We start from the raw sequence: 16585 nt of genomic DNA, 5'->3' as shown, positions 1-16585 counted from the left end.
ACAACATATTGATAGTTTGTAGATTAAATTAATTATGTGGCTTACATATAGAAAACTTAGCTTAAAAATTAAAATACATGTATTGCAAATTCAACACATGTTAGAGGTCCTATAGAATAATATTATATAGCTATTAATTAAATAATATATATTGAAAAAAGATTGAAGCCTTCTTCACTCTTATGAATGCTTTTCTAATTCTTAGTCTTATTATAAGACTTTTTAGTCTTTTTGTCTTTAGCAATAGCCATTTTAGTATAATATATCACCATCTTCGAATGATTTTCTAATCTTTTTTAGTGATACAAGAGCATATTGAAGATTTCTTTCTTCAAGATTCATATCTTTGATAGTTTGATAAGAATATTAATTTATAATTTTTATCTTATTTTAGAAGTGAGTGGATTATTCCACTTATATTATTGTATTTTAAAGATTGTAGTGTTGTATTACAAGGGTTCTTGCTTGAAAATGCATCAGGCACCTAACTATAGAAGGTAAGTAGAAATGCAAGAACAATCCTATCAAGTCTAATAGAATCTTAAATAACCTTAAATAGACCTTAATAATCATGAACAAATTTTGACCAATTTAAAATAAATTTAAAAGAAGTTATGAAAGAAACACAAAAAAGTTCCAAACTAATATAAAAAATAATAATAAGAAATATTTAAAAAAATATTAGAAATAAAAAATTTAAAAGAAATAAAAAATAATCCTAAAAGATTAATAAAAATAGAAAATCTAATTTGATTCTATTTAAAATCCTAATTGAACCTTAATCAAATATTAAATCAATTTTTAATTGAAATACAAATAAAATCTTAATGAAATCTTATATCAAATCTTAATGAAATCCAAATAAAATCTTAATCAATCTTTAGTCAAGTTCTAAAAAAAATTCTAAAAAAACCTAATCTTAATCAAATCCTAGATTAAATCCTAAGTCCTAACCAAATCCTATAATAAATTAGAACCTCAATAACTAATAATCAAACTATCAATATCAATTCAAAATTTTTACACTTCTTAATATCTTAATTAAAAACAAGCACAAGACAAATAAAATTGATTGCACTTACTAATTGTAAGAAATATAAGATAATCCAATTTGATGTTAGGTGGCTTCCTACTCCAACTAAAATGCTAAACTTTCAACACCAATATCTCCTATTTGAACCATTGAATAACTTTCAATGGTTCAAATACTGGAGATTGAGTCTAGTATTTATATAAAAAAATATTACTTTAATCCAATTGACAGATCATTGAAGATCTTAGAAACACTCACTAACCTTTAAATTCTATTTTTTAAGATTTCAATCCACAAAAATCCTTATATATTTCAATCTAATTGTTTGTTTCATTTCAAAATTTGTATACACATTTACAATTAGCACATCAATATATTTTCCAAATTTTTTCTTTATCTTATTATTAGATATTTTTAAAACATGGTTGTATAAATTTCTTATCTATTTTATTTTGATTTTGACTCATTTATGAATCTACAAAATAAATAGAAGTTCCTTCTATAAAAAAGTAGTATTAAAATTAAATCTTTTACTATCTTTCTATATTTTATCTTTATTTTTTTATTACATATTTTTGCTAGTTTCTTCAATAATAACATCTATATTTTTATTTTTTTACTATATACTTATATTACTACCTACCTTTAAACAAATAGTTTAATTTTTTGACATTTATTTTTTATTTTTTAAAGAGAGTAGATTACTTTTCTTTGTAAAAATTTTCATTTGATATTAAAGATTGTGTATTATCTTCCTTAAATTTAACTTTTTGAATTTTTTTGCATTATCTATGGAAGACAAGATTATGGATTCTACTTTCAATAGAAGTGAGAATAAATTTGCAACTATTGCAAATATTCACGAGCTTGTCAACAATCTAAGAGTAGAAATCTAACATATTTTTAATATGAATCATGGAGGTATTATTCCTTAGCCTATGAAAAAAATCAAAAATAAAGTTTAAAGTTTGTGCTAATAAGTTATACAATTAAAAGTAGCAAATAGATGAAGTTCACAATCAAATCCGAGAAGTCTTGCTTCAACAAGTATGAATGAAACAAAGATAAGTATGCCCAAGAAGTTTGATGGAACAAGATCAAAGTTTTGAGGTTTTTTTTACGACAAGTAAGAATGAGAGCCTTATAAAATGATAAAGATAAGGGCCTTAGAAAATATAAATAAAATTAATGAATCTCATATATCTAAAGGCTCCATATTCTACATAGTATATATAATTTGAGCCATTTTAAAATTTGATGAAGAAGAATTCATGCTTTTATACTAATTTAATTTTATATATATATATATATATATATATATATATATATATATTTTCAAAATAAATCTTGTATAAAAACTTATAAAATATATTTTAAAGTTTTCAACATATGGTTGACTACTGATTTTGTATAAAAATAATCTCAAAAACATTAGACTCGCTAGGAAGTTTAAGGAAGTTTAGTACCAACCTAATCAGGTTTATTTACTTGTGAAGAAAGAGAGTGCTGGGCTATTATAGTTGTCACTTAAACTAGTTTCAAATCAAGTAAAAGCTATAATAAAACAAAACTTGTAATATAGAATTATTAAAAGATAAAAAACAATTCTAATAACTATAGTATAATCATAGTAGTAAGACATTGTAATACTAGATCTTCTTCTTTGATAAAATTAAAACTTAATATAAAAATTTTGTCTTTAAAAAATTCTATTTTTGACCACCTTAATTTTTATAAAGCATCTTGTTAAAGCAAAAATATTTGGAGGACTATAAGTTGGTTTTAGTCAAAGGTTTTATGATGTTAAAAAACAAAAGTAGTGTTCTTGTATGAGAATTTTGATCGTGGTTCTTGCAAAGTATAGTAGAAAATATTGTAGCCACTCTTTGGTGACATTCTTAGAAATAACTCAAACAATCTAATATTAAAGAGTGAAAAAAGATACTAATTTATTAAAGCAATAGTGTATTTAATCTTCAAAGAATTCTATTGTATCTTGCTTACTATGCTCTATATTTTGGCTTCTTTTTTGGATTTGTTTTTCATCTAAAGTGAGTAATTGACTTGTCAAAAAGTTATTTTATATTACATTGACTAATTCAAGTTATTTAATCACCAACAAGCTTCATTGCAATCTTCATTATTGTCAAAAATTAAAATTGATTAAGTTTGTAAAATAATAAAAGACTGTTGTAAAAATAATAAATTAATAAAATAATAAAAATATTGATCTTATATAAAAACTATTATATAATAATTATGGTCTTGCTACCAAACAGTATAATTATTCCAAAAATATAATGATTTTTGATAATTATCAATATATGAACTCCATTATCATTTGCAAGGATGAGGTTGATATAAGCATTGTTGTATTATATGAAGTGTGCTTAAAAATGCACGAGACACCTAGTTGTAGAAGGAAAAATTAAACTTGTAATAAGATAATCTTAAAAATTCTAATAGAATCCTAAAAAAACTCTAATTAAATTATAAAAATGTTAATCAATCAAACCTTAAAAAATCCTAGTCAAATCCTAAATCTTAATCAAACCTTAAAAAAATCCTAAATCCTAACCAAATTATAAAGTAAATTCTAAGAAAATTCTAATCAAATCTTAAATCCTAATCTAATTCTAAATCCTAACCTAATTCTAAATCCTAAATCAATCCTAATCAAATCTTAATAAAATCCTAAATCCTTATCAAATCCTAAATAAAATCTAATCAAATTATAAATCCTAATCTTTAACCAAATTTTAAGCAAATCCTATCCAAACTCTAAAACCTAAATCAATCCTAATCAATCCTTAAATAAATCCTAAATTCTTAATAAATCTTAAATAAATTCTTAATAAATCCTATAACAGATTGAAAATTCAATAATTAATACTTAAATCATTAATTTTGATTCAAAATTTATAAAATTTATAAAAATTAAGTTAAAAACAAGAAAAAAATATTTTAAGAAAATTACACATACCAATTGTAAGATAAAATCTCAAAACCTCTCGATTGTTGGCCACTCTCCTTCTCTGACTTCAATATTGATCTTTCTATAAAGTTTTTTTTTGTTGAACTATTCAATTGCTCCAAAATTTGGATCATGTATAGATATTCAAGTCTAAATTTTTCTTATTAATTTTTTCTTCAATTTAATTAGCAAATATTGTTAGATTGCAAAATCCTTCCTTTATCCTAAATCTCAATTATCTAAGACCACAACCTACAAAAACTCTTCTACTCTTCAATCTAACTATTCAATTGACTTCAAATTTCTTACACACATTCATAATAAACACAACAACAAATTTCCAAATTTTTATCCATTCACATACTAGAAAATTTAAAAAACCCTCAAATTTATAAATATATTTTTATTTTTCAAAATCTAAATCCACCAACTACATCACCTACTTTGAAAATCTCTCAAAACCTCAATATTAATCCAAATAACATGAACTAACTCTTAAAATTTTCTTCTCTAATCTACTCTCAATTTCCACTTTTTGATTAATAAAAGAACCTCAAAAGTAGAACAAGTGCTTGGTTTTGTGCCTTGATGTTTGATTTTAGCTCTAGTTGGCAACTAGTCCTCTTTGAGTATCAATTCTTGTTTTCTTGAGGTAAGTTTTGCTAAATCAACTTCTAAATCTTTCTTGCACATGCTTATACTCTTTATTTTTCTAATCTATCTTGTTTTGTCTTATTTATGGCCAAAAAAAATAAATAGAATCCATTTTCATAAAAAAAAATTTAAATACTGTAAGATTTTACTATTTATCCATCTTTATCTATGATTTTTTTTACTATGTCTTTTTAATTAGGCTCTTCTATAATAATATACATTCTTTCTTCTTTCATTTAAAGGGTGTATTATGACAAAATAGCATCAATCGCTTACTACCTCATTTCTCAACTAGTTGTGATTTTTTTGTTTAAAACAAATTCTTATAATTATAATTGTTTTTTAAGAGTGTGACATTTGCTGAATTTTTTTGTTTATGAGGGCTCTACAAGGACATTCAATGATACATTTTGCTTCTCTTAGCAAGCTTTCCATACCTATGTTACTTGTCCACATTTGTCTGAGTTTTGAAAAAGTGTGTGTAGTCAAATTGGATAGTATGATGTTAGGTTGACAATTTGTGATGAAAAGATGATACCTATGTAATTGTCCTTGATTTAACTTCCAGTATGTAGATCAAGTTACAGTTCCAACATTCATTAAAGCTGCAAGTTGGCTGCTTCCAGGTGGCTAGTAGAATTCAAAGCTTAAGTTGTTCTAATTTCAGAATGTACAAAATATATATATATATATATATATATATACACTTGTCTGTAGAGATTGTGAAATTGATTACTAAATTAATGCATAAAGAGCTGCTGACAATTGCAATGTGAATTCCCAACTCTGGATAAATTTTTGCATCTAAGTTTGAAACTTGTATATTCTAAAACAAGTAGAATAATATCTACTTTAGTAATTCTTTGTACCACTGTTTGGTTGGTTTTTTGGAATTTGTACTTCTAGGTTGAATCAGTTTTGCCCCAATCATGGATATCAAAAAAATATGAAATGAAATTATCACTGATACATTAAAAAGTATTTCTAATTGGTAATGAACACTTGAAATTTGTATAAAATAATTTTAAAATTTAGAATATTAATAAAATTATCAAATGTATATATATATATATATATTTATTTATTTATTTATAATTTTATATATTAATTTTTTTACATTAATGGAATGTGTCTGTAGGATTCTTTGACACATTGTTTGTATTGCAATTCATTACTGTATTATAAATTACTTCATGTCAATAAGCGAATTAATCCTTACATTTATAAAGGAAAAATAATGTTTTAACTTTTGATTTCGAAAATTACATTGAACTTGATTTGATTTCATGCTCTCATGTTTTAAGTTATCAGAGGTATAATCTTCCTGAGATTAAAAAGAGTCTTACAAACTTGCAAGGGTGCTGTAATGCTTTAAGAAATTAAATTAATAAACAAAAATATGAAAAAAATATGTTTATTTATATATTTATTTATTTTTCGTTTATTTTGAAAATATTTACGTATTCTATTTACTACCCACTATGGAAAATGAGAACTATCTATCATGAATGCTTTATTGTTAAATTTTTTCTTGAATGATTGACTAAGAAAAGAATTGATACAAAGGAATAAATGTTTATATTTAATCCTAAAAGAAAATTTTAATTCAAGAATTAGTTTGGTCATTGAAGGGATTTTGTCATTTTTGTATAAAAACATAAAATACAAATCATTTCGGCTAATTATTTTCCGAATATGGACTTCAAGTGCAGATATTTAATCAATTATCACCAATTACTACTATTTTTCAATCTGTGTAATGAATTCAATGTATTTATATATGTTTTTTTTGTAAATATGGTAATTCATTTATTCATTTCAAATCCTGATTATTATCTAATTTTACTACATTATGTACTGTTGGAAAATTTTTTAAAAATATTGATAAATTTATTTCCTTTTGTATGTTTTTGAAAAGAAAACTAAGAATAGGCTGCCTATCTTGATTTCATTAAATGAATTATAATCCCACGAGTAATTATAGCAAAAACATGTTGTTGTAGTCATTTTTAATGATATGTATGTTTAATACTCATTCTGAAACCAAAATAGAATACTTAGATTTCCAAAGAAACACATTTAAATTTAATGCAATGAATAACGTTGTCTTTTAAACTTAAATGTAATCAATTCTATTTTTAATTTTCAAAATTTTACAAATGGTGGATGTGGAGCAGGTGCATGTATGAGTGTTGAATTGATTGACATTTCTTTTTTTAGCTGCGTCATTCTACATTCATACAGAATTCAAGTAATTAAGTATTATCATTCAATTCAGGTAGATTAAACACATTTTCAACCTTAAATCTCATTCCTGTTCATTTAGAAAAATTATTAATTTGGATATATCAATCAACTTTGATATCAACTTATTATTAAGTAATTCATCAAATTAAGCATAACATTCTTTTGGAACTAGATGTTTTATTATTATTTGAGAATCATCACAGCTCGTTATTCAAATTGTTAAAAAATAGTAATAAATTATTGATAAATCAGTTTGTCAAGTAACTGAAGTTACCTATTTGCAATAGTGGATGATATTGTGGGTTGCAAATAACCTCCTAATTTTACAGATGGACATGATCTGATAACCAACAAAGATTGCAGACATTGAAGTTAGTTGGAAAAAATATAGTACTAAATCAATGTGTATTGGCATAAATTTTATGAGTCTTTTTAATAGAAATATAACTTTTATATATATATATATATATATATATACACATATACCTTTCGTTTTTATTGCAACTTTTGTCGCAAATTTTGCTTTCATATTTTGGGCTATCATGAATTTTAGGGCTACAGAGATTATTTGTGGGGCTACCATAGTTAACATTAACATCATTGCTTTTTATCTTTATATTCAACTTAACACCAGTTCTTGGCAAATTTACCTGCATAAAAATATGTTGCGAAATTATATCATTTAAATGAATCAGAACACATTAAAAAGAATCAAACGAATTTCAACGTGAACAAGAATTTAATTCATAATTTAATTTAAGACATATCTAAAAAAAAATGTTTTACTTATGAGAATTTTTAAACTGATAGCAAAAAAAATAAACTAGAGCAAGGGGAAAAAATGATGTTGAATACATTCACGTCATTTCCTTGAGAATTAGAAGAATCTAAAGTATCTGGAGATACAAAAGAGCATTTTGCTTGAGGGTTTGAAAACTTTTGACTGCACACACAAGCAAACCAATTCGGAATTTATACTTACATCTGTGCATCTATCAATATATATATATATATATATATATATATATATCACACACAAAAATAAATGTTGCAAGTAAAATTGACATATTAAGGGATTTAAATCATGAAATTAAACCCAAATAATTTTTCTCAAAAATCAAAACCTAATGCTTTATTGTCATGGCATCTTCAAGTAACAATGTTTATTACAACCTCCACACTAAACCCAATAAAATTAGCTGCCGCTTGCACAAAATATTGTACTCTTAGACATACTTTCAATTGTAGCAGAATCATACATTGCTATTTGATTTTATTACAAAATAAATAAAACTTCAAAACACAACTTGAAATTGTGTCACTTTGTATAAATACACATATACATATCATCAAATCATGTAAGTTTTTTTGAAGAAAGTAGTAACCATGTATGAGAGTTGGGCACCGATCCATGTCCACCACCTTTAAGCAACATCATGGGATAAAGAGGAGCTTTGGATTTAAATGTTTCATCAAGACTATCGCCCATCAATGAGATTTTCAAATTGTCAGCAGGTGAGTCAATTGTATAGCTTAATTTCTTTTTAACTGTGTTAACAACAGCATTTGATTTTTTATCCGCCAATGTCTCAAAACATGGATGTGGGTCAACTTTACATTTTGGGCTTGAATGTATAATAATTGACATAGGCATTTTAGGTTTCAACTTACCATTTGAGTCTACTTGACTTTGTGAAAGCTTAGACAAACATATGGTGAAGTCTTTTTTTCCTATTTTTTTAACACATACAACATTGTCTCTTGTCAAATCATTCTTGGAGGTTTTGTCATGCTTTGGGGATAAACTACATACCCTAGAAGTTTTACCACTCTTTATGTTTTTGGTTAATACATCTGAATTTGCATGTTGACAAGTCATTATCATGACGATTAAATAAATGGAAAAAACAATTGTGGCGATTAATGGGCATTATACAAAAGGTTTATTGTTTGTGTAAATAATGGATTTAAATTGATCATGTTGAATTTATTTTAATTATAAGGCTTTTGTCATTTCACAATAGAATGCTTTTCATGTATTTGTATATATTTGTATATATTTGTATATATTTGTGTGTTTTGATCATTTGATTGCAGATTGCACATAATAGTTGCAATACAAATTGAATTTCCATCATAAATAACAATTTTTTTTTTCTTTTTTTTAACTTGAATAAAATAAAAGGGACAAAGTGTAAGCCAATAAGCAAGCTTCCAAAGGCCGTTCCTGCATAATGTAATTAAGACTTTTCTATTTCTATTGGGTAGTCTTTTGTGGTAAAAGCACAGTTGCTACTCTTCCCCTAACAAATAGAAAATAGAAATGCAAACTTAGAAAACAAATGAAGGATGAAGAGATGTATGATTTCAAACATTTGTTTTCTTCACAGTTGCCACGTCAGATTAACTAAAAACTTGTGAAGGGTGAGGTGCACAAATTAAGGGCAACAGCAGGTGGTAACAAATGTCAACTATTTTGCTCATAAAATATGTCTTCATGTCAAGGAATCCTTGATCACCCTACTAAAAATATTGAGAACGGTATTAATTAAATAAATAACTAATTGGTTTTTTCATTGGAAAAAAAACTTTCTGAACTGATTGTGATAGTAGGGAAGAGCATTAGATAAATGAGTTGATATTATTTCATATCTTGATGTTTCTCTACAATCATTTGAAATTTTGTAAATAGCATAGAGGCATGGAAAATAGAATTATTTAGAAAGAAAAAGCAAATGCAACCACAAGATGGTTTCATGTTGGTGAATATCTTAGGTTTTTTACTTGTATTGAGGTTTGCTTAACCATTGTGCAAAAAATTGTAATTTTTTTTACTACACAGTAATATGATGGATTTAATGTGAGATGTAGTAATTAGAATCATTAATGTTAGTAATTGTTAAAGATGTTGGGTACAATGGAAGTTGTACCTACTACAAGATTGACTTAAAGAGGATTTTTGATTTTGATTTTTGCATCAATATTATCATATTTTTAAGATTTGGAATGACTTGTGGTGAAACTTTGATTTTTTTATGTTAAAGCACTACTATTGAGGACCAAAGAATTTTCTTATACTTACAAATATATATAGGAAATTGATAGGTTGACCTGGGTTTTTACTAAAACATAGATTGTAACTTCCTCGGAGTTCAAATATAATCATCTTTTTTCTTTACTTGCATGAAGCAAAAGCATAGCAAAAAAGTGTGATTTGTACCTACACTAGTAGCAACATGTAGTAATGGCATTTAAAAGCAATTCTTCTTATATATTGAGCAATTCTTATTATATAATAAGATGACATTGAGTGCATAGCCATGTCAACTTGCAAATTCAACTGCCTTGGAATATACAAAGAAAAAGTGAAAAAGCAACCTATTGCTATCCAATTTCTTTGTATAAAAGACGATATTGCTTTCTAACTCATCCAAGGATGCTTCCAAAGGAGTATGGCTGTGAAGTTTCTTTCATCTCAAGATATCTCAAAGGTTGTATATGTTCCTTTAGATACATCTGCAATTGGAGTTCAACTGCATCAATCTAGCATGGATGACCTAAAGAGATGCACCAACAATAAACAAGTTTCAAACCATTTAACTTTGTTGATTGACAAGGTTCTTTCAGATAGATAGGCTATTGCATTAGCAGCTAGGTTGTGGTTGTGGTGAGCGTTAACCACATAGGACATCTATATTGCATCTTCTTCTTGTGAAATACGTTGCAATTTAATCTAAAACGGACATTGACATCATCTAGATGTAGTAACTCAGCTCGTAGCACTAATAGTGTATTCACCTTGATGGATGCAGCAAGAAAAGACTATGCAAGTAAGTCTTGTGTTGAAGAACGTGTAGCTCTATAGTCATCAAAGTACAAATCCACGATGATGGGCAAAATATTTTAAGTTGGTCTCTCTTTCTTTTGTTGCATAGGATCATTCAAGAGGTGATTGAGGTCCTGTTATAGTTGTTAAGAGTGTGTTACTTGGTAGCTAGTACTTTTAGATATATCATCTGCCAAATTCACTAGAAGCTACATATTCCACATATGCGAGATAACAAAACAAGCCATAAAAGCAAGGCTTCGATCACGGGCAACTATGTCTTAATTGTTTGATGTGGATTCTAGTTTTGAAATTATGGCCACATAGTCGTAGTTGTTGCTACATAGTGAAGGAACATAAAATTCTTCAAATACTTTGTTACATTTGTTACACAAATTTATGGATTAAAAAAAATAATTCACGGGGGCATTTGTTCATTGTAAACTAAAAAGTTGATGAACTGATGAATTAATTCATAGTTCACATGTAAAGGATTATGAAATGAATTGTGAACAAAAATAATATACTTAATTATTCAATTTTGGTTTTAAAAACCATATGCACTAATGTAACTTTGTTCACATGTAATGGAGTATGAAATGAATTGTGAACAAAAATAATGCACTTAATTATTCAACTTTGGTTTTAATAACCATATGCACTATATTTTGGCTCTACAGTATATCAATGAAGTAGGTCAGGTGACCAAATTTGATTGCACAGTTTATAAATGAACATACATGTTTATCAAGGACCCCTACATTTGAACCAGGTTTAGTAATTAAACCCGGTCATTTTAGTAAAAAACCAGGTCAACCTATCAATAAATATATATATATATATATATATATAATCATTATTATTTTCTTATTTCAATGGGTATTAATCAACCTTTGGATCTTATACATCAAACTACTATTATTAACAGTAACAGAAAGCTTGTTTGTGAAATATTCCCATGAACTTTATTTCTTCTTCTTTTTTCTTTTGTTCTCCAAATCCATCTTTTTATTCTTAAATTCCCTTTTCATATCTTCGTAGAATCTCTTTCTATTTTTTCTTTTTGATCTGTCTCCTTTGTTTAATACAGTTAGTGCATTAAATCTAATATTTGTTTGTATACTACAAAGAAAAAAGTGTATGTTCATAGCAATTTTTTTTTATAGCCCATCATAATTGAATTTAAAGTGAAAACGTAATATTCTTGTTGTTGAAATAAAATTTCCTTTAAAAGCCAATTAAAGGAAAGGATTATTTTATAAGTTTCCTTTATTTGCTGTAAACAAGCGAGGAGTACTTTATTTTTATTTTTGAAATTTTCAAGCACCAATTTGTTAAAATTTAATTTTAGAATTTCGAGTCATTATGTTATAAGTGAAAAATAAAAAAATTATCACAAGATTTTAGCTCAATATTTGATGCAATAATAAGCACATTAACATATTCTGCATTTTTATTTTAGTAACTCGTATTCATTAATCAAGGCACTGTGGGATGTGTTGTTGTCACTAACCTTTGTTCCAATCTGTATTTTTTTAAATGATAATAACAAAAATTAATGATCCATTGTTAGATCTGAGAGGGCGGTGTTACATATTAATAACTGCTTTAAATTTAACTTCAATCTGTTATTTTGAAGCTAGAAGGATGTTTGAAGTAGAAAAACTAGAAACACTTAAGAATAAACAAGAACAAGGGGTGTCTTATTTATAAGGTTGTCTTACTTGTTCACAAGTGTTGTATATCTAAACTTAAAAAAGTTACATTATTAGATAACGAAGTTATACATTCAAGAGAAATGCCCCACATACAAGCATAGATCAAAGGTCCAACAAAACTTTAAATTGGCTCTGAACTGCAAGTTTCTATTCTAGTCCAAGTAAGCATCAGACTTGTCTTTTTTTTTCCCATTCCTCCAACTTTTGCAATGAAATCATTTTCCCTTCCAGTTTGTTGCTTTGGGTCAATACTTACTCATTTAGGGTTTGCACACTAGTTTCCAAGTTATCAACACCAAAAAATCATGAGTAAAATCAAGATCAACCCTAGACTGATCATGTCTTCCCAAAACATACAACACTTCCATCTATGTGTACAGATGTGTCCATATATATATATATATATATATATATATTTATTTATTTATTTAAAGAAGAATATATTACAAAGTAGAAAACCCAGAAAACGAGAGTGCTTAGTATTACTGAGCGGCGACGCGACTGGAGCGCCTTCGATGGCCGCGTCACGATGTCGCGAGCTCGGTTTCTCCGTCGTCGTTGTGGGATCCGCAACAGCACGCAGTTTCCGATGCAGGTGATGTTGCTGTAGCAGGGATGGATGGGTGGGTCCCATTCATACTATTCAGCTTGAGGCACCGCTGCAGCAGGCTCATCACTCGCATGTGCTACACTTAACCTGGAGTGGCAGCAACTCAGCGATCAGTTACACGCTGCACAGACTGCTTCGGATTCCACACAAACCCAAGCGCGGGGATGGCGTTCTCCAACACTAGAATCAACTTAAACGGAATCCATAGACTTGGAGCTGGATCAACGTATCTATCGCATTTGAACCCACGAGTGCTCAAGTCTACAGCAAGGAAACCGCATCTACTGCCACGTTCCCTCGAACACTCAGGCTGGGTTGTGAGATTGACCGATTCAAAGTGGGTTCACGTAGTTTCGCGATATTTCCAGCAGTTGGGTGTGGTTATCCCCATCGGACAACCAACCTCGCCATTCAAGGCAGTCACAGTTGGGTGTTCCTTCTCCACACTAACAACGTTGGTGCAAACACGTGGATAAAGTTAGACAGATGGCATCATCTTGGGAAGCCACTTCATGTTTGACACTTGGCTATCGTGCAGCAACTGCAACTTAGCGGTTCCTTCCCCTTTCGTGGGGATGGTGTCTCTTTTAATACCGCTGCCGATGAGTAACTCTTCATATTTGCAAGCATACTCAGTAACTTTTTTGTGTGTTGCAGTAGGAAAGACTTTGTTAGCAGAACATATCTAGAGTGAGAAAACCTTGTTAGATTGGTTGTCCTTGTATGTGAGTCTGTGAAGAGGGTTTGTTGCGGTTGTTGTGGAATTCAGAGAAATCATGGCGGATGAGGCTAAGATGAGGGGTGATGCGGCGTCGGACAAGACGAAGCAGGGAACTGATGCAGCCTTGGAATCCATCGGGCAGTACCGAGGTGCCGCACAGGAGCAAGGGATGGCAGCCTTGAGGGGCGCCCAGGATCGTTATGAGGCGGCGAAGAACACTGCTTCTCAGAAGGCAGACGAGACCGCCAATGTTGCTGGTCAGAAGAAGAACACGGTTGCGGTAGGTACCTCAATTTGGGTTTTCATCTTTCCGCAATTTGAAGTCTTCTTTTATGGCTTCTCACGCGGCTTTTCAAGTTTGTATTGCATGTCGAAGTCGTCACGAGAACTGAAGAAGAAGAAGAAAAAAAGGAAAAAAGAAAAAGTTAATAGAAAAAATGGAGAACAAATCGATGTGTTGGATGAAGTTGTAGAATAGTGCCAGAGCTTTACAGGATGTGGAATTGATTAATATTCTAGGTCGTAGACACTGAATTTTGTCAACACAAGTCGTGTCTGAACATGGTTGTGCGCATCACACAGGAAACCCTTTCTCAGTACACCCAGGCAGCCTTGGACAAACTGCAACAGATGAAGATCGGCACGCAGCAATATTCCGAGCAAGCCTTGAACAAAGCTGCGGAGCAAACCGAAAACACGAAGGCTGCAGCAGCTGGTACGTATAACAAGGCGGCAGACACCACCTCTCAGACTGCCCAAAGTGCAAAGGGCACATCGATGGACACTGCTGCGAGCGCTAAGGATACTGCTGTACAAAAGAAGGATCAAGCCTATGACGCTACTGCTTCGGCTGCCCAAAGCGCAAAGGACACAGCAGTACAAAAGAAGGATCAAGCATACGACGCCGCTGCTTCGACTGCCCAGAACACGAAGGATATGTTAGCTGAGAAAACAAATCAAGCTTCAGATTATGCCGGACAAACGTAATTTCTTCTTGGCTTTAGTTATCTTAATGTATATTGAAATGCATTTTATTCAGCTTCACTTGACTAAAACTTCCAATTTACCTTGGCATCTGACTATTCATGTTGTTGTGTTCGGTTGGTGTAGTTACCAAGCTGCAAAAGACACGGTCATGGACTACACTAATGCCGCAGCTGAACAAACTGGGCAAGCATGGGAAGGAACAAAACAGACTTCCGCGGATTATGCAGGAACGGCGCAGGACAAAGCGATGGGCACATGGGATGCGACTAAGCAGAAGAAAGCGGAAGCTACCGGTATGGCGCAGGATAAAGCAGGGGAAGCCAAGCAGAGTGCTGCGGATACCGCCACAGCTGCACAGGAGAAGGCGTCCGAGGCAACTGGTGCTGCGCAGGAGAAGGCAGGGCAAGCGAAGTATTCGACTGCGTCGCCCTTGACTTCCGCCAAGGACAAATCATATGATCAAGCAGCCGCTACGAATGAGAAAGCAAAGGAGGCGGCCGGTAGTGCCCAGGCGACAGCAGGATCGTGGTTTGGAACAATCAAGCAGAAAGCGTCCGAGCTTTTGGGTGCCACGCAGCAGAAAACTGGCGAGGCAAACCAGGCCGCGCAGGATCAAGCTGCAGCGGCTAAAGATAAGGCCGCGTCCACTTTGGACGCAACAAAGGAGAAGGCTGCCGAGACTACGGAAGCCACGAAACAGAAGGGTGGAGAATTAAAGGATTCAGCGCAATACAAGGCTGCTGAGACTAAAGATGCCGCACAGTCGAAAGCCGCAGAAAGTAGGGATGCATCCAAGGACACTGCCGCCGACTGCGCTGGATCTGCACAGAAGAGCGCCGAGGAAATCCGCGAGGGGACCAAGCAGACTGGTGGCGGTTTACAAGAATTAGCTGGAAATGTCTGGCAAGGTATCAAAGACAAAACCAGTGATGTTTCCGGAGAAACTCAGCACAAGGCTAGCGAGGCAGCTGTCAGTGCCAAATCCTCATGGGATGCAACGAAGGAGCAAGCAGGCAAGGCATCGGAGGATGCGCAAGAGAAGTCTACGTTTGCTGGTGACAGCGGCGTGACCTGGGACAATGCACGGAACAGGTATGTCAATGCCTCAGGAAAGGAAGTCGACATCGCATCTGCGACTGCTGGCGACACTCCAGCTTTTGAGCAATCGCTGTAGACTAATGTGTAGTTTCATTACTTCACGCTTGGAAAGAATAAGTACCCCTCCAGCTCTAGGTTTAGATGCTGATCGCGGATGTCTTCGAATTATGATGCGCAGATTGTGATGCTGAGGGATGAGAGATGGTTATCCCACTGTGCAGTCAGGCATCAGAATAACTTCTGCGAACGTAAATTTTTGAGCTCATGTGAAAAGATAGCGGTGCTTTTGATGCTTCAACCATGCTAGTTAGGCGCTAGTTTTCGATTAGAACAAGTTTTGCATATGTAGCTTGCCATTCGAGTCTCAACTTCCGTAGATCCAGGTGGAGCTTATCTGAGAGGATCAGAGTACAAATCATTGATGTGCAGCGATTTAATTGCAAACGTACTTCAAGTGTTGTAAATACAGTTTATCCTTTTGTAATTGAGTTTTGTTCTATGTAATTCGTGCTCGCACTGCGATCATATTCATTTTCTGTGCACAAATTGCTTATTCTTCTCCGTGGCATCGTCTCAATCAGCGTCACAGAGATATGCTTGAGCGGCAAGGAACACTCAATCTTGTGAATAATTTCTTCAATTTTCCGTGGAAGTAATGTTTCAAAAGAAATTTGCAATATTTGTAACCGAATAGTTGCAAGTTTCCTTGACCATCAA

The 16585-nt window shown here is 31.2% G+C and overlaps 2 protein-coding genes across 5 annotated transcripts; one reads left to right on the top strand and one right to left on the bottom strand.

Moving 5' to 3' along the window:
- Positions 1-6517: 6517 nt before the first annotated feature.
- LOC112284524 (uncharacterized) lies at positions 6518-9797 on the bottom strand. Of its 3 annotated transcripts, XM_073535180.2 has the most exons (6): positions 8580-9794; positions 8294-8386; positions 7764-7851; positions 7395-7558; positions 7183-7248; positions 6518-6891 (listed from the first exon to the last, which is right to left on the bottom strand). In XM_073535180.2, exons 2-6 carry the CDS (start codon positions 8344-8346, stop codon positions 6807-6809), a joined length of 456 nt encoding a protein of 151 aa, XP_073391281.1. In that variant the 5' UTR covers positions 8347-8386; positions 8580-9794; the 3' UTR covers positions 6518-6806. The 3 variants fall into 3 exon arrangements, 2 of the variants coding, with proteins under 2 accessions (XP_073391281.1, XP_024380166.1); XR_012217854.2 differs by having other exon boundaries at positions 6518-6975; positions 8294-9797; XM_024524398.3 differs by having other exon boundaries at positions 8294-9794.
- Positions 9798-13690: 3893 nt separating this feature from the next.
- LOC112284879 (uncharacterized) lies at positions 13691-16372 on the top strand. Of its 2 annotated transcripts, XM_024525218.3 has the most exons (4): positions 13691-14063; positions 14366-14766; positions 14894-15862; positions 16047-16372. In XM_024525218.3, exons 1-4 carry the CDS (start codon positions 13839-13841, stop codon positions 16051-16053), a joined length of 1602 nt encoding a protein of 533 aa, XP_024380986.1. In that variant the 5' UTR covers positions 13691-13838; the 3' UTR covers positions 16054-16372. The 2 variants fall into 2 exon arrangements, with proteins under 2 accessions (XP_024380986.1, XP_024380985.1); XM_024525217.3 differs by having other exon boundaries at positions 14894-16372.
- The last annotated feature ends 213 nt before the right edge of the window (positions 16373-16585 follow it).

This window comes from Physcomitrium patens, chromosome 7, assembly GCF_059467195.1.
Source record: "Physcomitrium patens ecotype Gransden chromosome 7, ASM5946719v1, whole genome shotgun sequence".
NCBI lineage: Eukaryota > Viridiplantae > Streptophyta > Bryopsida > Funariales > Funariaceae > Physcomitrium > Physcomitrium patens.
Note: the sequence above shows the minus strand (reverse complement) of the source record. Positions and strands in the feature narration are given on the sequence as shown.

Excerpts from the sequence above, each read along its gene's own strand:
- LOC112284524 (XM_024524398.3), bottom strand. The coding sequence starts at position 8,793 with ATGATAATGACTTGTCAACATGCAAATTCAGATGTATTAACCAAAAAC. Across the intron at positions 7,249-7,394 it reads AGTTGCAATAAAAACGAAAG|ATCATGTCCATCTGTAAAAT; the intron begins GTATATGTGTAT and ends GTTGGTTATCAG. Across the intron at positions 6,892-7,182 it reads TCATCCACTATTGCAAATAG|AATGACGCAGCTAAAAAAAG; the intron begins GTAACTTCAGTT and ends GTATGAATGTAG.
- LOC112284879 (XM_024525217.3), top strand. The coding sequence starts at position 13,839 with ATGGCGGATGAGGCTAAGATGAGGGGTGATGCGGCGTCGGACAAGACG. Across the intron at positions 14,064-14,365 it reads AGAAGAAGAACACGGTTGCG|GAAACCCTTTCTCAGTACAC; the intron begins GTAGGTACCTCA and ends CGCATCACACAG. Across the intron at positions 14,767-14,893 it reads TCAGATTATGCCGGACAAAC|TTACCAAGCTGCAAAAGACA; the intron begins GTAATTTCTTCT and ends CGGTTGGTGTAG.